This window comes from Mytilus edulis, chromosome 6 (assembly GCF_963676685.1).
Source record: "Mytilus edulis chromosome 6, xbMytEdul2.2, whole genome shotgun sequence".
Classification (NCBI taxonomy): domain Eukaryota; kingdom Metazoa; phylum Mollusca; class Bivalvia; order Mytilida; family Mytilidae; genus Mytilus; species Mytilus edulis.
The window spans coordinates 39,611,646-39,635,656 of NC_092349.1; the positions used below are offsets into that span (position 1 = coordinate 39,611,646).

Sequence of the window (24,011 nt, forward strand, 5' to 3'; positions counted from 1 at the left end):
ACCATGTAGTGGTTGTTAGTATTTTTCATCCTTAGTTGTCTCATTGGTATTCATACCACATCTCTTTATGTTTATCTTATGAGCTCCAACAAATTTCTAAAATAATATTTCTCAAAAATAGGTAAAAGTAAATACTACCTGCAGTATCAGGGAAACAAATAACAAACTCAGAATTCAAAGGATAATACACCAAGAAAATCAAAATCAACAATATTGTAGAGACAAGAAACACATATAAAACAGAGAATGAATGCACAAAGGTATTTTCTGATAATACAAAATCTTTACTAAAAGCTCTTCATATGCTCTGAAAAGCTTAACATTTCCTGCTCCAAAAATGAATGTCAAATTAACAGATATATAACATGAAATACCAATGAGGGATGCTGATGGTTGGAGTAAAATAAAGGCGAGAAGGATTTTAAAATTATTTCAATGACATTTTATTCTAAAATTTATCAGAAGACGTGACAAGACACATCTTGTGATGTGTAAATAAAGTCTTTAATAAAATATAAAAAAGAAAAAAATATATATCACAACTCAACATTACTACATATACAGCATTATGTACTAATTTTTCAATAAAAAAAGGTTATATTATTAAGCTGGCAGTACATACATGCATACCTCAGATCATGTATACCATATTTGGTTTAAAGGGGTATAGTATAAAAAAACAAATTATGATTTTTTTTTTTCAAACATCAATAATTACAAAATTGTGAAATTTTTATTTCACTGTAGGCAGTCAGTTTTGATTTGATAATGTCAACATTGATGATGTATTATTGGCTTGGGAAAATCCCATTCATAATTGACTTATTCTGTCCACAAAAAATTGTTTAATACAGGTAAAAACTATGATTTCCATATTTCTTGTAATCTATGACATGAAATCAAACAGATCTCCTATAACCAATAAAATTACTGAAATTATTTTGGAATAGCCCTAAAACTTACTGTTTAAAAAATACATACAAGTTTTAATTTTTGTATTGGTATATATAGTGCATACCAGTGTATGGTGCATAAAATTGAGGAACTAAAAGTTGTATGAGCAGAGACATTTCAAAAATACTCTTTTCATAGTTATTGTTTTGATTGATCTTATAATTCACAAATGTTTCATATAATAACATGATAACAATAATTATTGTCATCCGCCATTTCTCCTGGTTTGTTGAGATCTGTGGAATCAATGAGCCCCCAACCATAATGAAGTGACATTTTCATTTGTTTTTATACACAATAATTTAGTAAATGGAAATGAGTCTAGGTTTTTACATCTATCATGACCATGCCTGTTTTCTTCCATGTTGCTGAAAAGAAAAGTGAACATGTTAGAAAATCAATTGACTTCATCACATACCTATCATATTGACCTAAGAAAATATTTGGTTTTCTTTCGGTCTGTCCTCTGGCTAAGGTAATGTATTTAAGCAAAAGACTTGATCACAATGGAAATATTATAATAAAGTGATCTTGTTGTCAGATACCTTCATCTAGTAGAAAATGGTAAATGACAAATCCAAATTTAAATTGAAAGTGACATGTGTTTTATGTTTTTATATAGCATCTTAGTTAAAATTTAATAAAAGATTTTGTAAAATAGTACTCTCTCTCATCTATGCTTGGGAACCATAGCTATTTTAGTCCTCATTATATCTTTTCATAATTTTTAGACCAAATTAGGTACAGTTCCTCTGTTATATCACCAGGAAACATAATGAATTAGAGTTTTAAAGAAACTATTTTGGTAAATTTCAAAATCTTCAAACTTGACCTGCATTTCCTGCATAATTTTTGAAGACAAAAAAGGTTGATATTGTTTGTTATTGGTACAAATTTATACCACACAAAAAACAAGAGCTAAGGTCCAAATGCTTTTGCTGGTAATTTTTGTGCGTCTACTTGACCAGTATTTTATAATTGATGTGTTAAAATATCACAAGATTTAGTCAAGTGGTACATTATCCACAAACCAAACAAATGCCCATTTATATAGTGACTGTGGGCATGATTGGCCAAATTCTTGACCTGTTAATGTTAAAACCATCAAAATCTAGCTTGACCTGTATTTCAAGGTCAACGACATTGTGTTCAAATTTCAAAATATTTGGTCAAGAAGTGTAAAAAATTCTTAAGAAAACTTTATGATGTCTGAGACAAGTGCAAAAGTTAAAAAAAAAAAGAAAACATCACAAAATATTAATAGAGTTTTAAATAAATTAAACAAGTTTAAAAGTTGCAGATGTTCTTTGAAATAAGTATGTGATAACCATCTTGTATTCATCTTCACTTTTTGCACATGTTTATGTAGCAACATACAGTATACTAATAAAACATGTATATAATAGAGTGAAACAAAAAATGATAAAAACAAAGTTTATGAATAAAGAAATCACCAAACATAAAAAAACCTTTTTCGATGTCACAGATTTGCTTTGTTAAATTTTCATGTAAAATGTAATGCATTGTTGATTTTTATACAGATAAGAGTTATAACTCAGAGAAGACAAATTTTAAAAGCTTAAGGGGGTTTGTATGCATGAAACCAAACATATTGTAAAATTTGAAAAAGATGAGTCAATCATCCTACAATGCAAATATGTCAAACTTACTCTAGGTGTAAATCCTTTTAGTCTCATTCTTTCTGTTTCTTGTCGTAAGAAATCATCATATTCTTCATCTCCTTTTTGATCTTCATTAAACTCTAAAGCGTCCCTCTGTTTTGCTCTCTCATCTTGTTCACGACGTGCTGTCACCTGTAAACCGAAATGAAATTTGTCTAATTTATAAACAACAAAACTGAAATATGGCAAAGACAAATTTATTGAATTATCAGCAATGTTTACTAATATTTATGTTTCTATCCTCATTTGAATCACTTTGAAACACAGTCTAGAAACAGACAGTGTTTCAGCTGTATCATTACAGCTATATCCTAAGTTTTAAATAGTGCATAAAATTAAAGTTTGTTTACTGTGAAAGTACTTTAATTAGTGGGTATCAATTTTCGTGGTTTGAGCAACATTTACATGTTCGTCGGTTTTTAAATTCGTAGATTTAAGTTTTCTATGAAAAAAAAAATTGAAAAATTGAAGCCCCTAATGGCTTCAATTTTTCAAATTTTTTTTTCATAGAAAACTTAAATCTACGAATTTAAAAACGAAGGTGACAAGTTGTCTGGAATGAAGGAAATGCAAAGTAAACATTGACCTGTCTAAATCGTTGTGACCACACTAATTAACCCGAGATAGAGTGATCAACAGACTAAAGATAATTAAAGGTGTTGATTAGGTCATAAGCATGTCAACTAAAGAAAACAATTACATAAACAAATGCTTTAAACGTATCTTGAATTGTAAAATATGTTTTATCAAAAGCCATTTATTATTTCATGTATGTACAAGATCTAGAGTTATGAGTATATAAAATGAACACTTTATCATAGCATATCAATACCGGAAATCTGTCTTTTATCGATCAAAATATTGTTTTATTTGATTTAAAAGATCAAAAATTGTACAGCTAAGGTTTTAAAGATTAAATGGGTCTAATCCTGCCTGCAGTTGTAGTTCATAGTGCATTTGCCCTGTGACAACTATATTAGTACTCTCAGATTTGGCGATGTTCAATATGTTCTCTAGATCATATCAGAAGTCAAACCTACATGTGGATATTTCCATGCCTCGATTTTGACAATGGTTGGTTTTTTTTCGTTGGACACTTAAATTCGTGGATAAAGTCATCCACGAAAACCACGAAAATTGGTTCCCCACGAACAAAAGTACTTTCACAGTATTATGTTATGTTAACTGTTTGCATATCATATAAATGGACATAACTCAACAGTAAAAGTTAATTTGTACTTGATCTAAATTTTGTGGTAACAAGTATTCCATATGCATTTCACAAAATAAGGTTGAGGCAAACTTAAGTTAGAGAACCAAACGCCTGAAACGGTAAAATTCAGATTTTTTTTCCATTTGTAAAGGGACATTACTTTAGAATGATTAAAGTGATGCCACAGAATTTTTAGTTGATCTTAGTTTTGTGGTAATAAGCATAGTGTATAAAGTTCATAGCAATTAGTCAAGGCAAACTAAAGTTAGAGAACCAAAACGAAAATTTAAGAAAATATTTCAATTTTAAAGGGCCACAACTCTAGAATGGTTAAAGTGACGTCACTGTAATTCACACTTGATCCATGCTTTGTGGTTATAAGCACTGTGTATAAGTTTTCTAACATTTTTTAATAATTTAATTTTGGATGTAACACGTCTTCTGATTGGCTGACGTTATTTTGTTATGAGCCCATAGACATAATTTAGTCATGTGACCGTGACGTCATCAACGTTTTTTCATGGTTTTCTACAGTTTAAAATGAAATTTAGAATTAAATTATAAGAAATGACTGTAATATTTTTTCTGTCTATTCGAAATAACATAAAAAATGTGGTGCACACTGTTAAATAACCCGCTACACGCATTATTCAGTGTGCACCAAATTTTTTATGTTATTTCGAATAGACAGAAAAAATATTACAGTCATTCCTTAACTAATTTAGTTAGAGGAGAAACTATCAAATAAAGATGTGCATTAACCTTGGCCTAAATCTTCTACATATAATTGTTCTATCCTAAAACCATTTTAAAACCAACAATGGCTGTCTAATGATGTAATAATTGTTTCTGGTTTTAGCCTTATGTGGCGCCTTGTTGACAATATAATTTTTCTTTGCTGGTGATCCAATTCTAAGTACTGGTACACATATCTCTCATAGCTGTTATCCTCTTGCAGTGACCGCTCTATATTCATTTTTTTAAGGCTTGAAGTCACCATATACTTTTGTAACATTGGGATCAAGTATATTTGAATATATAACTAGAGTGTGTCCATAGCACATGAATGATCCACTCACACAATCATTTTCTATGTTCAATTGACCTTGAAATTGGGGTAAAAGCTCTAATTTGACATTAAAATTAAAAGATCGTAGTATAGGGAACATGTGTACTACCTTTCAAATTGATTGAACTTCAACTTCATAAAAAACTAACTTGACCTAAAAGCTTTGACCTGAAGTGGTGAAGACAGAGGGACAAACAAACATATGCAGAGACTGAAAAACATAATGCCCCTAGGTGGGGCATAAACAGATGTGTTTTTTCTCTTACATATTATTAAGCTCTCATTCTCACTTTGACTTTTAAGTGCTTTTTGGAAATTTAGCTCTTCAAATGTTTTGATTCTTATACATCCTTGGCTTTCAAATATACAGCTTTAAGCGTTCCTGATGAAGGTTAATTCAGAAAATCTTTATGGACACATCAAATTTAAAAGTTTTATTTTCACTTTTTTGCTTTTCCTCTTTAAAAATAAATAAGTTAGATGCTCTTCCTTTTAGAATTCATTTTGTGCCCGCCCTAATTTTGTGTGGTGTTATCAAGGTTTAGGAATGTTAAAAACATGTGTTGGATTTGAGCCAAACTTTTATGACAGAAACAAGTCTTAATTGTAAATTCTGAATTATATACCTGTTCTTTCAAATTTAATTTAAGTGCTTCTTTTTGTGCTTCTGTCTCCTCTTTCTCTCTGTGTGTCATCTGTTGTGCTATCTCCATCTCACGAATTAACAGCTCTCTCTGTTTTAAAGACTCTTCCTGATCTATTCGGTTTTGTTCCATTCTATCTTCAAGTTGCCTTTGTCTGTCATCCATCACCTGTTATAAGTAGTTTCATAATTCAACTTTCATTATAAGCTGGCTTTAAAATATTTATTTTTTATGTGTTTCAAGTAAAATTTAGATGGCATTTTAAACAGTTGAAGGTTAAGATAATTTTCTCATTGTTGAAAGTCTTGGAACAATGCCTTTCCAAAATACTGAGCAGTAAATCTAACACAATTCCATATTTTTTGTCTAGTTTTTTTTTCTTCAATTTTATTACATGGGGTAATAATTTAACCATTTCTTTAAGTATATAGTTCTTACTTCGTGCATCAGTCTTGCCCGAGCTGCTCGTTCTTTCTCCCATTCAGCTTCTCTCTTGTGCCACATTCTAGCTGCTTCTTCTCTGTGTAGACAAAGAAGTTAATATATTAGGGACTCACAATCTACTATTCTTTGTTTATGCTTTATCTACTTTTGAAATCATTTTTATTGTTAGGCCAAAATATCAAAATTGTTCAAAGAGGATGGTAAAGGGTTATTTTTGTGCAATGTGTTTTGCCATTTTTATTTCATGGCACCCTATTTACACCCCTCTTCAAAGACATTCTAAACTTTTTACCCGATGAAAAGATTTAACAAACCAGTAATTTGGCTTCTTGAGCACTTAGTTCATTTAGGGTAACTTTCATTAAGAAAATATTTTTTACATATAATATACATTTTGTCAGTCAGATTATTGACTTGCAAAATAATATCTACTACCAAATAGAAAGTCAAAGTTGTTTTCAATTTTATGGTACATGTGTACATTATAAGAGCAAGTTATGAAGAATGACATGTCAGCATAATAAAACACTAATTCAATATAAACCAGATTTCTGTTCCGAAAACCTTGTTAAAAATCTTTTACATGAAAAACCAAAATAGGAGTTACAAAACAACATCGAGTAAAATTATGCGAAAGTTTTACAAATTTTGTCAAGTTGTTCAAGAGCAGTTGCAACATTACTATTTACAGTCTGCTTCAACAAGCGATGGAATTTATATACTTATATTTTCCAAATAACTAAATCTTAGAAAAGATTAAAAAAATAAAATAAACAATAAGATACTTTTTCTTTCTGTTGACTTTAAATCAGTAGAGGAAAAAGGCATATATCTAGGCAAAAGAAAAAGCTAAATAAAATTCTTGACATCTTTGCAAAACAAGAGGCTGTCACAACGACAGCAAACCGGATTTATTAATATTTATTTGTGTCCTGGCAATATCACAAGAACCATTACTGATGAATGGTGAAAGTGAAAATCGTCAATATCAAATTTGACCTCCATTTTGTCATCAGTATCAACATCTTAAAATTTGAAAAGCTTAGATTGAATGGTTCATGAGTAAATGCAACAACGTGAATGGAAACGCCATTACACAATCTTTCAAGAACCATAACTCCTGAACGGTAAAAGTCAAAATCGTCATTATTGAACTTGACCTCTAATTTGCCATCAGTAACATTATATAAAAATTTCAAAAGCTTTGGTTGAATGGTTCATGAGAAAATGCACGGACACGACTGGAAACACCATTTTTCAATCTTTCAAGAACCATAACTCCTGAACGGTAAAAGTCAAAATCGTCATTATTGAACTTGACCTCTATTTTGTCATCAGTAACAACATATTAAAATTTGGGAAGCTTTGGTAAAACAGTTCATGCGTAAATGCACGAACACGACTGGAAACACCATTTTTCAATCTTTCAAGAACCATAACTCCTGAACGGTAAAAGTCAAAATCGTCATTATTAAACTTGACCTCCATTTTGTCATCAGTAACAACATATTAAAATTTGGGAAGCTTAGGTAGAACAGTTCATGCGTAAATGCACGGACACGACTGGAAACTCCATTTTTCAATCTTTCAAGAACCATAACTCCTGAACGGTAAAAGTCAAAATCCCCATTATTGGACTTGATCTCCATTTTGTCATCAGTAACAACATATTAAAATTTGGAAAGCTTAGGAAGAACAGTTCATGCGTAAATGCAGGGACACGACTGGAAACTCCATTTTTCAATCTTTCAAGAACCATAACTCCTGAACGGTAAAAGTCAAAATCGCCATTATTAAACTTGACCTTCATTTAGTTGTCAGTAACAACATATTAAAATTTTAAAAGCTTTGGTTGAACGGTTCATGAGTTAATGCACGGACAACATTTGATTCCCGCCCGCCCGCCCGACCGCCCGCCCGACCGCCCGCCCGACCGCCCGCCCGCCGTACATCCCCAAATCAATAACCGACATTTTTGTCACAAAAATCCGGTTAAAAATGGACTAAAACAAATTTTGAAATCTCTTTTGGCCATAGTTCATGAAATATATGACTATTGGAGGTGTTTGTAACTTAAAGGTAAACTTTTTCAATATAAGGAATGTCCAACTTACTGATAAAGCATATCAAGTTCTGCTTCTCTTGCCTTTTCTAACTTTATCTGGTCTTCAATAACCTATGCAAAATAGTAAATATATAATATACAACACATTCTAAAGCATGTTACAAAAAACAAGGCCATTTATGTTGATTTTGGCAAAATAATTAAATGTTTGTTTCGAACTTACAAATATACAAAGCCCAAAGTAACTGAACAATGATTGAGAAATAAGGCAAGCTTTAAAATACTTTTGAACATTATACTACACTATCTTTTTACAAAAATTACAACGACTAACGAGATGGTGAGCTTTGGGACCACATAAGCCTATCAACTGACCAAACCTTAAAACTGTCTTATTCAAAGTTACTGTTGTCAAAGTCATTAAAGATGGAATTTTTTAGGGAATAAATATTGATTCAAGTCAGAAATAAACACATTTATTCTCAAACAAGTCATTTGCATGATACAGGTTTTGTTCTTCTTGTATGTTTAATAATATCAGATTATTACATGGCATTTTTCATATCGCATGTATTATCAGCCCTAGGTTCAATATCAGCCCAAGAGCCGCATGGCTCGAGGGCTGATATTGACCGAGGGCTGATAATACATGCGATATGAAAAATGACATGTCATGATCTTTTTATCATATGCTTCAACAGTAGAGAAAAATAACAGATTCATTTATTGATCCTTTTACGTGGTTCCCGAAGTTTAAAGAGTAAAAAAGTTCACAGCCGTCTGACCCAAAAATTGATACCTTTCTATCATATGCCTCAAAAGAGAGAGAGAGAAAAAAAACATTTTAATATGTACGAATCGACAAAAAAATAATTTAACAATATACATCTAATGATCATTGTTTGGAAAAGTCAACTTTTTAAAGAAACTTTCTAAATAATGTTTCAGAAAAACTTAAAAAATGTATTTATTAAATAGTTTGTTTGTTTTTTATTATTATTATTATTTTATTATTTTAATCTATATACTTTCCAGTATTCAAGTAATTGTTTTGTACACTACTTTCTAATGTTTTTCACTGAAAACGTAGCATTGAGGTTTTTTTTTTCCGGAATTGGCAGAGTATTACCAGAATGCCATGTGATAACGTTACGGAAAGGCATGTGATAACAATCAAAGCATGTGATAAACTTTTCATATCAGCCCGCTAAGCACCAATTCGAAAAATATGGAATTTACGTCAATTTAAGGCTATTATCATACGGTAAAATTTATATGTTATTTAGTCTAAGTATATGATAATGATATAATATCAAACCTCTAACAGGACTGATTGTGCTAGATTTTCATATGATGAATATATACACAATCTTTCAATCAATTTAATTGGGGTCTGAAGCTTGCATGTATGTAACTGTTAGTAGTCTGTTGTTAATTAATGTTCATCATTGTCATTTTGCTTAGTTTTTACTGTGACCTTTTCTAACATTGTACTAAATAAACTCCTTATAGACTTCTTTTAAACTGAATTCTACTGTGCATATTGGGGGGTGTTTTTTTTTAAATTCCACTTTAGCTAGAGGGGAGGTGAAAATATCCAAAAACATGTTTAACCCCACCACATTTCAGGAACCTCTGGTTTTGTTTGTAAATTTTGTTTTTTTCATTTTGGTTCATTCATATGTTTCAGAGTTTAGTGTGATGTCCATTATTTGGTGAACTGATATATATTTTTTAAAGCAGCTGAAAATGAAACAATTTGACATCCCTGCAAATTGTTTCTCCACCTTTCATCTCACCATGACTACGTCAAATTCAATGTACCACTTTCAGTACTTCAGTAATTAATTTCTGAATGAAAATTGTGCTGACGAAGCCTGCCTTGTAGGCAAAACATGTAGACCATAGCAAATAAAATTGCAGACCATTTGAAGTGTTGTTGATAATTTTGAGTATTATTTAAATGTTGCATTCATTTGCATAATTTGACAATAAAATTGAGAAAGGAAATGGGGAATGTGTCAAAGCGACAACAACCCGACCATAGCGCAGACAACAGCAGAAGGCAACCAATGGGTCTTCAATGTAGCGAGAAACTCCCGCACCCGGAGGCGTCCTTCAGTTGCACCCTTAAACATATGTATACTAGTTCAGTGATAATGAACGTAATACTAAACTCCGAATTATACACAAGAAACTAAAATAAAAAATCATACAGGACTAACAAAGGCCAGAGGCTCCTGACTTGGGACAGGCGCAAAATTTTGGCGGGGTTAAACATGTTTATGAGATCTCAACCCTCCCCCTATACCTCTAGCCAATGTAGAAAAGTAAACACATAACAATACACACATTAAAATTCAGTTCAAGAGAAGTCTGAGTCCGATGTCAGAATATGTAACAAAAGAAAATAAACAAAATGACAATAATACATAAATAACATTAGACTACTAACAGTTAACTGACATGCCAGCTCCAGACCTTAATTAAACTGATTGAAAGATTATGTCTTCATCATATGAACCCTGCATACTAAGGTATCCACTTCAGGGACTCTATCGACATGATTCACACAGGCATTGGTGCATCAAACAGAGTTTAATTCTTTTTAAATAATGTATAACAATGTATTGCTAATTATATAGTATGATCATCAAATATAATCTTAGGTAAACACTCAAGAGAAAAGAATGTCATAAATCAATAGTGTTCAATGACCAGAATTTACTTACAGTTGTACTGTCAGATTAATTTGTAAATGAATTAAAATCTCAAGAGATCATGTTTTGACATTTTTGTAATGGTTCAACTATAAATAATGCAATGAATATGATTTTGTTAACCTTGGGACCATAAATCTATTTTGAGATAAAAAAAAAAAATCAACTCATCAGGAGTATAAATACATATAATTGTATGGAACAAAGTTCAGGACCCTGTTGAAATTTCTGCTTGTTCTAAATTTTGAGTCAACCAGGTTTTGGACAGCAAGAGTTAACAATTTATAAACATTGAAATCCATAAAAAAAATTAACAGTTCTTTGAAAAATATGAAGTGTTACAAACCTGTTTCATCCAAGCTGCATCTGCTCTGGCTGTTTCTTTCCTTGCTGTCTGTACTTTTTCATCTTCCTGTTCTTGTTCCGCCATAGCTTCTAATATCTGTCTGTCTTGTTCCTAAATTTAAATCAGTTTAATCAATGCACTTATAAATGTTAACAAATTTTCTTAGAAACACAATATCTGAAATTAATTTCTTAAATTCTATGCAAAGTCTTTAACTGTTTAAAAATTAAGTTGATACGAGTTGAACCCTACAGAAAGAATCATTTTTATTTTGTATTTTCAATAAATCAACAACTTATACATGTATATCCATGCATACATTGGCATAAGGTCGATTTGACTTATACATGTATATGTATGCATACATTGGCATAAGGTCGATTTGACTTATACACGTATATGTATGCATTCATTGGCATAAGGTCGATTTGACTTATACATGTATATGTATGCATACATTGGCATAAGGTCGATTTGACTTATACATGTATATGTATGCATACATTGGCATAAGGTCGATTTGACTTATACATGTATATGTATGCATACATTGGCATACCGTCGATTTGACTTATACATGTATATGTATGCATACATTGGCATACCGTCGATTTGACTTATACATGTATATGTATGCATACATTGGTATAAGGTCGATTTGACTTATACATGTATATGTATGCATACATTGGCATAAGGTCGATTTGACTTATACATGTATATGTATGCATACATTGGCATACGGTTGATTTCTATCCAACACAACTCATTTGTTAATAGATATGAACTCAATCACTTTTGTCATGGAAGAACAATTGAGTATGTAAAAGTCAATGCATGCAGCCTCATTGATCAACTCCTATTGTATGAATTGAATAAAATGACCTTCTAATTATAGAGGCTAGATAAATATATTTTAAGGTGCATGTGCCAATCAAGATGACAACATTCAATTGTAATTTAACAGGTATAAGTATTTTTTTAGTCAAATAATTTCAGACAGAAAACTTAAAATGAGATATTAGGATTTTTCTGGTAAAATATTTGCTATCCATCCTCTTTGACAAATCATCACAAATCAAACTTTAGTTATACTTTTTAACACTGTTATTTATTTATAATTCATCATTTGTCATGGACAAATAGAGAGACTGACAGCAATTGTCAATGAATGATAGATGAACAGACAGTGTGGATCCTATCCTCAATGTCAGCACCAAATATTTGTGGGTGGGGAAGAAGGGGTATAATAATAATTCTTTTTACCAGTTCTTCTAAAATTCTTCTGGACTTTGCCATCATCTGTGTCTTGTGTTGCCTAAGCAGCATCTTTCTATATAACAATAAAATAAACTTATTCTATGAAATCTTAAAAAAGACATAATATGATCTATCATTCCTCCCCTACAATTGAAAATAAGTACATGTTTATCTATGGTTTTTTGTTTCTATAAACTTTTTTTTTATTGCCAATTAAAGACATTTTCACTACTCAGTGAAATAATAAATGATATTATTTGAATATTTATAGAAAAATGGTCATGCTTTTTGTTAATCTTCTGTGCTTGACATCCCATTGATGTTTATTTCACTGTTTTATATCTGCTGTATGGATTTGATAAAATAACTTATATCCCTAAAAATTTAAATCCCATCATAATTTTCAGAAAAAACAAGCTAGAAATTAAATCTCTGCATGATTTGAGATATGCCAAATACAGTGATTTTTCTAGTTTATATGTTGTTCTTTGTTGTTTGTGCATTTTGTAAAATTATAGTAAATTTTGCTGATCTTTTATTGTTTAAAGTTTATAGAATAATTATCTCTGTCTATCTAATCAATCAACATGTACAATTGTTTTCTGCTTTCCACATTGCTGGTGTACTTTGTGCAAACAATTAGGCTTTTAAAAAAATCATAAATACTATTCAATTGAAATAAGTAGCTGATAAAATATCTTGAATATGAACAATTCATATCGATAAATGACAATTAATTATTATTCTAACTAGATGTGTCAAAGCGACACGAATGGCCCCGTCTCAAGAGGTTGAAAAATGTGCAATTTCAATAACACATGTGGACACAAACATGATGGTAGTCTCACATATCAAGAATCAGCTCAAAATCTGGAGGCGTATAGAAAAAAAGTCTGTATAACTGTGATTTTCAACAATTTTTAATGTTATAAATTCATAATTTTGGCCAAAATTAGCAGAGCATTAAAAAGTTGAAAGATCTGCAATTTCAATAACACATGTGGACACAAACATGATGGTAGTCTCACATATCAAGAATCAGGTCAAAATCTGGAGACATATAGAAAAAGAGTCAGTACAACTGTGATTTTCAGGTTCAATCCACCATTTTCTACATTAGAGAATGCCTGTACCAAGTCAGGAATATGACAGTTGTTATCCATTCGTTTGAATGATGTGTTTGGACTTTTGATTTTGCCTTTTGATTTTTGATTTTCCTTTTTGAATTTTCCTCAGAGTTCAGTATTTTTGTGTTTTTACTTTTTTTCAACAATTTTCAAAGTTGTAAACCCAAAATTTTGGACAAAATTAGCAGAGCGAAACAAAACTTAAACTTGATCTGTAACTAGTCATGGTTTGCTCACATACTAAAAATCAGCCCAATATCTGAAAGCATTTAGAAAAAAGGTCTGTATAACTGTGATTTTCAAAAATGTATCATAGTCCAAAGGCCGAAATTACAGCAAAAAATTGCAGAGCGGAAGGAAACTTAAACTTGATCTGTAACTCATCATGGGTAACTCACATACCATAAATCAGTCCTATATTTGAAAGCGTTATGAAAAAAAGTCTGTATAACTGTGATTTTCAACAATTTATCAAAGTCCATAGCCCCCAATTTTGGCATAATTTAGCCAAGCAGAACAAAACTTAAACTTGATCTGTAACTCATCATGGTTAACTCACATACCAAAAATCAGACCAATATTTGTAGGCGTTTAGAAATTTTTTTTGTATAACTGTGATTTTCAACAATTTATTAAAGTCCAAAGCCAGTAATTTCGTCAAAAAATAGTGGAGCGGAACAAAACTTTATCTTGATCTGTAACTCATCATGGTTAACACACATATAAAAAATCAGCCCAATATATGAAGGCGTTTAAAAAAAAACTCTGTATAATGGATTGTTGCGGAATGACGGAATATGGGAATTTCGGACAAAGGTAAAACTATATGGCACCGACATGTCTTCAAATAAATTTTCACTCAACTGATGAAACTCACCCTACTTCTCTTTGTTTACGTTGAACTTCTCTTTCCTTTCTTTCTTCCTCCATGTTTTCTAACTCCCATTGTTCCTTCAATAACTGATCCTGTTCTCTTTTTAACATCCTTGCCTGTAATTATAGCATGTGTCTCATTTAAAAGTAAACAATTTACAAAGTTAATTTGATAGGATTTAAACATGTTAAAAAATATGTGTTCCACACCCAGTCAAACAGTTCATCAGGAAACCTATAAGTTGAGTATCATCTTGGTTATCTGTTGGACATTGGAAAATATAGAAAATAGTATTTGAATTTGTATTAATGTAATAATTTTATTAACTGAATGAAAATAACTCTTCATTAATTATATTGTGTGATCAATTCAAGTGCCTATTTAAAATAACCTTCATTAATTATATTGTGTGATCAATTCAAGTGCCTATTTAAAATAACCTTCATTAATTATATTGTGTGATCAATTCAAGTGCCTATTTAAAATAAGTTGAGTATCATCTTGGTTATCTGTTGGACATTGGAAAATATAGAAAATAGTATTTGAATTTGTATTAATGTAATAATTTTATTAACTGAATGAAAATAACTCTTCATTAATTATATTGTGTGATCAATTCAAGTGCCTATTTAAAATAACCTTCATTAATTATATTGTGTGATCAATTCAAGTGCCTATTTAACCTTCATTAATTATATTGTGTGATCAATTCAAGTGCCTATTTAAAATAACCTTCATTAATTATATTGTGTGATCAATTCAAGTGCCTATTTAAAATAACCTTCATTAATTATATTGTGTGATCAATTCAAGTGCCTATTTAAAATAACCTTCATTAATTATATTGTGTGATCAATTCAAGTGCCTATTTAAAATAACCTTCATTAATTCTATATTCTTTATTAACTTTGAGCCTTACGGCTCATCAGTATAATCAAGTACATGTACAGTGTATATACATATGGCATATTACAAACAATATAAACAATATGCATATTAAACAATAGATGACGTCAGAAGTTTCATCAATACAAAATATCTTTTATTACAATAAACTGTTTCTTAATTTAAAAGAGAAATGTATATACTTTCCCAAGTTACAAAGCTGTTTTGTGTGATCAATTCAAGTGCCTATTTAAAATAACCTTCATTAATTATATTGTGTGATCAATTCAAGTGCCTATTTAAAATAACCTTCATTAATTATATTGTGTGATCAATTCAAGTGCCTATTTAAAATAACCTTCATTAATTATATTGTGTGATCAATTCAAGTGCCTATTTAAAATAACCTTCATTAATTATATTGTGTGATCAATTCAAGTGCCTAATTAAAATAACCTTCATTCATTTTTGGAAGAATCAGGTTTTATTGGCAGGTCTTTGATTGTTTCTGTTAAATTCACACATTCTTTATACTCAGTCGAAATATTTTATTTCCTCAGACACAGCAGGTACAAGAGGTCAAAACATAATAAAGTATACATATAAATCGACAGCAGAGTAGTGTACGATAATAGCACATGATTTTCATGACATTGAGATTATATATATTACATATTGAGTTTAAAGGATTACATATGTACAGAATTCTTTCTTATTATTCAGTGATTGTGAGTTCATAAATTTATATAAATATATAAAAATTGCATCTACAACTAATAAGTAATCTTTCTAAGGAAAGTACATACTTTCCTATACACCTTTATGTTGCAAAATGAAAGTAAACCGATTAATTTCTGCCTTGAAGGATATTGTAAGTAATAATTAGGTACAAGATTTTGTCTAAGAAGTGATACACTAGGATGAGAACAAACACACAAATAGTGATATTCGTCGCCAATATTTTGATTACATAGATGACATATCCTATTTTCTTTTAAAATATTTTTCCATCTTCCCGTTTCAATTGGGAATTTAAGATTTGAACATCTAAATTTAGCCATATACAATCTATCAGTATTTCCCAATCGAAGTAGATAGGGTTCTAATTCAAATATACTTTTGAATTTACCATAGAATTCCCCTCTTGAAGAATTATTAATTACAGAAAACCATTGTTGTATAAACTGATCAACAAGTTTTTGTTTGACAAGAGATTTCAATATTTCTCTATTCATAGGTATTGGATCATTCCATATAAAAGTAAGACCACATTCATCAAAAATAGATTTAATGTACGTAACCCATTTAAAATGTGTGGGTTTACTCTGGTGAAGTAGTATCATAAGTCTATATAAAGTATTAGATAATTCATTCTCACTTGAGAACATATCATTCCAAAACATAACCATAGATAGCTTAATAGTAATATCAATGGGATAGTGACCAAGTTCCCCGTAAACCATAAAATTTGGCGTACTTTTCCTCACGTGCAGAATATTTTTACAAAACTGAAAGTGCATCTGTTCCAATCCCTGTTTATTTTCAAATCCCCATACTTCACTAGAGTAAATCATTATAGGCAGGATAAGACAATCAAAAAGCTTTAGCTGTATATCTACGGGTATTGCAATATTTCTTATCTTTCTATATAGTGCATACAATGCTTTATTGGACTGTTCCAATAATTTCTTTCTGTGTGCTTGATATATATTTTGTAGACTGTGGTCTATTGATGAAGAAATGTTGCCCTCTAGTTTTCAAATAAGAAAAGAAAAAAAATATTGCATAAAAAACATAAATTACCTCATGTTCCCTTTCCTTTAATTCATACATTTGTTCTTGTACAATATCTTTTATCCTTATTTCTTCTCGCAATTTTTCTTCTTCTTTCTGTCTTTCTGACGCTAAAGCCTGTAACCTCTCCTCTTCCATTTGTTTTTCAAACTTTTCCTTTTCTCTTCTCTCTTGATCTAATTTCTAAAATTATAAGATGTTAGTACTTTATAAATACACATGTTCTTTATTGAAACTATTTCATATCAAGTCTTAAGCATTTTTTGTCAAGGTTTAACTGAACCTCACATGATGGTCAGGACAAATATAATTAGTATATACATTAACATTTGTTTCAAATGATTAACCAATTTACATGATAGCATCACCATGGAAATATCAATGGTTTGAAATTCTTTATCTGCACTATTAACTGTTGTGAAACCCTAAAAATCTATCGACTCTAATGGAAGAAAATTGTCTATTTTTATTTATATAATATAAATGACATCAGAAGCTCACAACACTACAGTTTTTTTCTACATATTTCGATTGGATAAAAATTGGTTTCATGGATAAATAAAATTTATCCTTGCATCATATATTTTATGTTTTGGCATCCCAGGTGAACTTATCCCTTATTTTGTAAAAAAAAGTTTTAAATGAAGTTTCAGCTTCTGTTTGATGATGGAAAACAGTTTTTTCCAAGAAAACGACCACATAAGATTTGAAATTACCAGAGTTTTCTTAGACCTTTTTTAACAGTTTTTTTTTACCTTTTACCTGAAATTTCGTGGGGAAGTGGGGAGCAGACTATGTACCAGTTTAAACTATACAAGCCCAATTACGGTATACCTTTCTCATTTTTTACTTTTTATGGTGTTAAGAATAATGTTGTTACAATCATGATAATGGTTAAAGGATTCTTGATGAAAAAGTGGTAAAAAAAAACTGTTGATACTCCTTTCAGAAAAACATAGTTTGGGCTGTTTCTGATCCTGAGTACTTAACATTCCCTTATTACTTGGTCAAAATATAATGTCTGTAAGTGGAAATGTATAATTATAAAGATATATAAAATACCTGTTCTTTTTCTTCTACTTGTCCACTCCATTTACCAACCACATGATCTTTTAACTGCTCTGACTCAATCTGTTGAAAAGTAAGTAATTTTTATCAGTACACTTCATAGCTCAATTGCAAAGCCATTATTGTTCTCTTTGTTAATGTAATTTTTCATTTAAGATTTCTACTTAGAGCTCACTTGAACTTTAAGAGCAAATTCAGAAATTAATGCTCGCATTTATCATCGTCAATCATTGATTAATTAATAAATTGACAGCAGCTGTTAATCACTATAAGCATGGACAGTATAGAACTATACTGTAATTTTGTTGTTGGGATAACATGTCCACTCTGTTTTTTTGTTAGATGTATTTCTATTTGAATCCATCTGATGAGTTAATAGATATAGGAAGATGTGGTATGAGTGCCAATGAGACAACTCTCCATCCAAATAACAATTTAAAAAAAAGTAAACCATTTTTTTTATCTAATTTTTATATTCCAGAAAAAAATAATTGCGGTCATATGTTGGTATCACATCATCATCCGTGTCGTAGATGGTGCATGTCATTTGGTTTTTGCACAATAACTTTAGTATAAGTAAGTCTCAAGATTTTAGAAATTAAAAAGAAAATTTCTTTAAATCTGTCTTTTTTTTTTGCGAAAAAAAAGGGGGAGGTGGTCAATTTGCAACAGCATAGTGTATTTCACAAAAGCAAAAAATTGAATATAAATTCAGATCATACATGTATAACCATTTTCAAGTTCTTTGACTACAGTTATTCTGTGTCAGAAACCAGTTTTGTGTCAAATATTTAATTACAATCCAAATTTAGACCTGTATTAAATGCTAATATTGTGTTCATTTTGGACCCAACTGTTGAGGGTTGGATCTCTGTGGTCGTATCGAGCTGCGCTAGGCGAAGCAATTTATTATAGTTTATTCTTATTTTGTACTGTTACACCACTGTCCCAGGTTAGGGCAGGGTTGGGATACCGCTAACATGTTAAATATACACTCGCCACCTGTATGTATGTATGTGCATGTCCCTAGTAAGGAGCCTGTAATTTAGTGGTTGATGTTTGTTGATGTGTAACATATTTATTTTTTGTGAATTTTTGTACATAAATTAGGTTGTAAGTTTTCTCGTTTGAATTGTTTTACATTTGTCATTTAGGTTTTTTTTTATAGCTGACTACAAGGTATGACTTTTCTCATTTTTGGAGGCCGTGCGGTGACCTATAGTTGTTAAATTCTGTGCCATTGGATTTCTTGCAGAGAGTTGTTGCATTGGTAATTTTACCACATCTTCTTTTTTATATTCCCACATAATCAAGCCAAATGTCATTTTCATAAAAGGGGTCCATGACTCGTTTTCAAGCTAATGGTAACCAGATGCTCCACAGGGTGCAGCTTTATACGACAGCAGAGGTCAAACCCTGAACGGTTGGGGCTAGTATGGACACGACATTCAAACTGGATACAGCTCTGAATTTGGATTGTGATTAAATAGTTGACACAGCATAGGTTTCTGACACAGAATGAATGTGGTCAAATGAACTTAAAATGTTTTTTTTTTGCTTTTGAGCAATTCACTATGCTGTTGAATATTAATCCTTTGATATTTTAAGAAATTTTCTTTTTCATTTCTGAAATCTGAAATAAGAAAAATTGAACCCCACCAATTTTTTTTTCACCTCCCCCTTTCCCTTATTCCAAAAATGATCTCAATTCAAATTTCTAATGAAGTTTTCAACAATAACTACTCATTTAAATACATCATAAAATATAAAATGTCATAGTAATGATTTAAGTTGATTTAACTACTATTCTGGACAAAGAAAGATAACTCCAATGCAACAAATTATATTGGCAAATTTCCAATGAAGTTCATTAAACTAAAGTTTTTGGCAAATTTCCAATGAAATTTATTAATAACAAAGTTTTTGGCAAATTTCAAACATACATAATTTAAGAGCAGTTTAGGTGAACTATTAAAATGAGTTTCAATTACCAACCTTACACTGCTTTTAAATTATGTTTTGTACTTAAGGTGGTACCTAACACTTTCACTAAAACTAATTTGGCTATGATGTTTAATTTTGATAAAATTTTGACAAAGTATTTACTTTGACCCTTTAACAAAAATATAAAAATTTCAAAAATTTTGAACCAACCGTTTTATCAGAAAAATTACACTGGTTATACAGCAGTTTGACAAACACCAATTTTGATCTTTCAGAAGCTTATTATTCCCTTTACAACACAACGTTATTAAAACGTTTAGGCTGATTTTACAGAGTTATCTCCATGTAGTGTTAGGTACCACCTTAAGTAATTGTCCATTAACTTGGAAACCCTTTTCCCCCTTTTTTGCACCTTATTCCTTAATGGTTTGAGTCATAACTCCCAAAGACAATTATTACCATCCCTTTGTGGTATTCCAATATCCAAAATCTAAATACATGGTTAGATTCATCATATCAAAGAACCCCAAGAATTCAATTTTTGATGAAATCAAATAAAGTTCAATTTTGCACCCTTTAGACCTCAATGTGGACCAATTTGATAACCGGTCCTAAATATTAAAAATCTAAATAAATGGTTAGATTCAGCATATTGAAGAACCCCATATATTGAATTTTTGTTGAAATCAAACAAAGTTTAATTATGGAACCCGATTTGGAGCAACTTGAAAACTGGGCCCATAATAAAAAAAACTTCATACCCTTCTTAAGTCTGGATTATTCAGTTTCCAATATTCATACAATTTTTCTTCTGCCAACTGTAATGTAAAAGTAATTGCAGATTATAGAGAAACAAATGAAACAACAAGTTAACAATCTTGCTAAGTGGATCATAGACTCTAACTATCTCATTCAATTTGGGATGCAAGAGAAAATTATAATCTGGCATATTGTATAAAAGTAAAAAAAATACTGTAAATCTAAGATTTTTTTAAAAATGCTTTTATAATTGCTGAAATTATGACTGGATACATTTTATCAAACTATTTGAAATATCACTCTAATTTTGATACAGACAGAAGAGGGGAATATCAGACAGGCAAAATAATAGAAGGATTCACAAGACCAGAAAGCGTAATGGCACTGCTACTATCATAGCCTACAGGGTATCACAATATCCACTGGTAAATACAGAGTTGTGGCTTAGGCCAGATAAAATTTTCTGTGTAAGATCAGGGAGATCAGAAATAGTATGATTGAACAACATTATTCAATAGTAAAAGACACTAATTTAAGATTAACCAACTGTTAATAACAGAAATTTCCATTGCTTGACTTTTTAATTAAAATTTATGACGTTCACTGCAAAGAAAATTAATAAAAAAAAAACAACGAACAAAGTGTGTTAGTAAAAACAAATGATATAATTTATTATAATAACTGGTTAAACCTGTTTTCGTTTTTCTTCCCTAGCACTTCTCAAAGTATCTGTTCTTTCTTTCATGTCTTCTAGTCGACTATAATTATCCCTGGAAAAACCTTTCAGTTCTGCCTGTAACATAATAATTTATTAACATAAACATGGTTTGTAATGACTGTGTAAAATATCATACTCTTATTTTCAATCTGAATGAAATATTCCTTCTTTCTTTTTTTTTAACACTTGAATATAAATTTATTGCACTAATGGAAATATTCCTTAATGGAACATGTAAACCATAAAAATAATTCCAAATAAATAAATTTCATCAATGAATGTTTGAACAATCTAACAGTTCAGTCAGGGCTTTAAACATGTTTCAATGTAGCAGTAAAATATATGAAAGTAGCTTAAGAAATCTAGTAGGTTCACTTGTACTTGTTATGTCTGGTGGTGTAGAGCAGGGCTGTAGATGTAAAGGACAAACTTGACATTGCTCTTCTGTTTCTCTGTGAATTCACTAGTAAATCAAGTGACAATCCAAATAAACTAATTGAAAAAAAATATTCTAAAAGGTTATCCACTTAATTTGAATGTAGTTAGACCTTTGAATAAAGTCTTGATTGTACAGGAATTTCATACAGGTGCATGTAGTTAAATAGATAAACTACTGTTATTATTGTGGATTCATTATTATTTGTTGGCTACCAAGGTTTCATGGGTACAGGTGAACCACAATTTCAAATGATTAATGAATATCATATTTTCAATATGCTTTGCATAGAGATTGACACAAGAGTGCACACGCTGAAATGTCTCGCCTTCTATATTAATCATTAATATTATGTTGATAGTCCTAAGTATCAGGGATCTCCATGGATGAAAATTGAACCATGGAGGAACTTTCACCATTACAAACCGTGTCTACGCTGTAGTGTAGCGCGATCGGAAGTATTTTATCCCTCCGTACAAGGAATGGTGAACATGCTAATTCATTGCTTATTTAAATTATATTTATTTGAATTTTCATTCTAGAATTAAAGTATCAATATGTTCATTTATTGCCGTTTTTAACCATTCAAATGCCAAGTCTTCATGGTCCCCCCCTTAGTCGAGAATGACCAAAGCTGTCATGAAGGTCCCCATGTAGATTTCTTGTATTTTTTGGTAATTGTTATGGGGGTTAAAAATCATATGATGTGGAGCTTATTTTTCGTGGACACTGTCAAATTCAGAACTCATTACCGGTATGGCTGATTTGCAGCAACAACAAAACGATTCGTACGGGTTATGTAAAAGGTTAAAGAGATTTGTAAAGCAAATGAAAAGGTTTTTAATGACTTTATCTGACATATTGATGCTGTGCAACATGCATCTTTCGAGTCTGAATAGAAACCGGAAACGCGGATGTATCAATTTGATTGTAATATACGAAATGAATTCGGAATTACGATACGATATTTCTTTACAGGAAATATTTATAAGTTTTTACTTTTAAACTTTTAAAGTCATTCTAAATTATTGTTACAGCAGTACTCGAGTTATTTGTGATGAAATAATATTTACTGTTTTGCGTCTTATTTTGTACTTCTTAAAAAAGGGGGATGCTGATTGCGTAAGTCAAAATAAAGCACGTGTTCGACTTGTTAAACTATTTTCTTTGTAACTGGATTATTAATTTATTTATTTAATCTAAATTATCATAATCATTTGCTGAACTTAGTTGATTAATTCGACAAATGGATCGTCTATCCTCAGATAGTATTCTCCTGCCCAGGAAACACATGACGTCCTTGCGACGTTATGTATTGGTCGCTGGAAGGTCATGACTGACGTTACGTTAGTACGACGTTGTTGCAACGTTGTGAGAATGTAATTTTACGTCACGTCAGATACGACGTAGAACCGACGTCAGGACAACGTTATTAGGCAGCAACCATTTGATTTTCTGGGGGGGGCTATGGTTTTTTTTGGAAAAAAAGTTTGTTTCCAGGTTTTGGTGAAAAAAATAATTTGTTTTGGACCCTGAGTAAAAAAAATTGTTTGTTTCACCCTCAGCTGCCACTATATGTAATGCTAAAATTGAAAGAAAAAAATTGTCTTCGGTTTGTCGCTAAAAAAATAGATTGTTCTTCGCCAAAGGCGAAAAAAAAAGTTTGCACAGAAAAAAAAACCATAGCCCCCCCAGAAAATCAAATGGTTGCTGCCTTATTGTTTTTAATAACGTTTATATTACGTTGTTGCAATGTCATATTGCGACGCATCTGTCACGTATCTGTGACGTTATAGCAACGTCGTCATATTTTTGGTCGATAAAATATTAAGTTGATTTTTACGCTATAATAAAAGAGGAACCATGTTTTTTGTCATCAATAATACATCGGAATAATAATAAAAAATAATAAAACAAGAATGTGTCCAATGTACACAGATGCCCCACTCGCACTATCATTTTCCATGTTCAATGGACCGTGAAATTGGGTAAAAAATATAATTAGGCAT

The 24,011-nt window shown here is 30.7% G+C and overlaps 1 protein-coding gene across 1 annotated transcript in view; it reads right to left on the reverse strand.

Annotated features, from left to right (window-relative positions):
• Positions 1-419: 419 nt before the first annotated feature.
• The window catches only part of LOC139527628 (trichoplein keratin filament-binding protein-like), a 38,155-nt gene continuing 14,563 nt past the window's right edge, over positions 420-24,011 (reverse strand). The window contains exons 4-15 of the mRNA XM_071323160.1: positions 21,540-21,641; positions 20,851-20,907; positions 18,140-18,208; positions 17,087-17,260; positions 14,402-14,514; positions 12,404-12,470; positions 11,138-11,248; positions 8,121-8,182; positions 6,001-6,082; positions 5,545-5,730; positions 2,625-2,768; positions 420-1,322 (exon numbers count right to left, since the gene is read on the reverse strand). Of these exons, the coding sequence (XP_071179261.1) occupies positions 1,293-1,322; positions 2,625-2,768; positions 5,545-5,730; positions 6,001-6,082; positions 8,121-8,182; positions 11,138-11,248; positions 12,404-12,470; positions 14,402-14,514; positions 17,087-17,260; positions 18,140-18,208; positions 20,851-20,907; positions 21,540-21,641 (1,197 nt within the window). The 3' untranslated portion in view covers positions 420-1,292. The remainder of the gene's footprint in view (positions 1,323-2,624; positions 2,769-5,544; positions 5,731-6,000; positions 6,083-8,120; positions 8,183-11,137; positions 11,249-12,403; positions 12,471-14,401; positions 14,515-17,086; positions 17,261-18,139; positions 18,209-20,850; positions 20,908-21,539; positions 21,642-24,011) is intronic.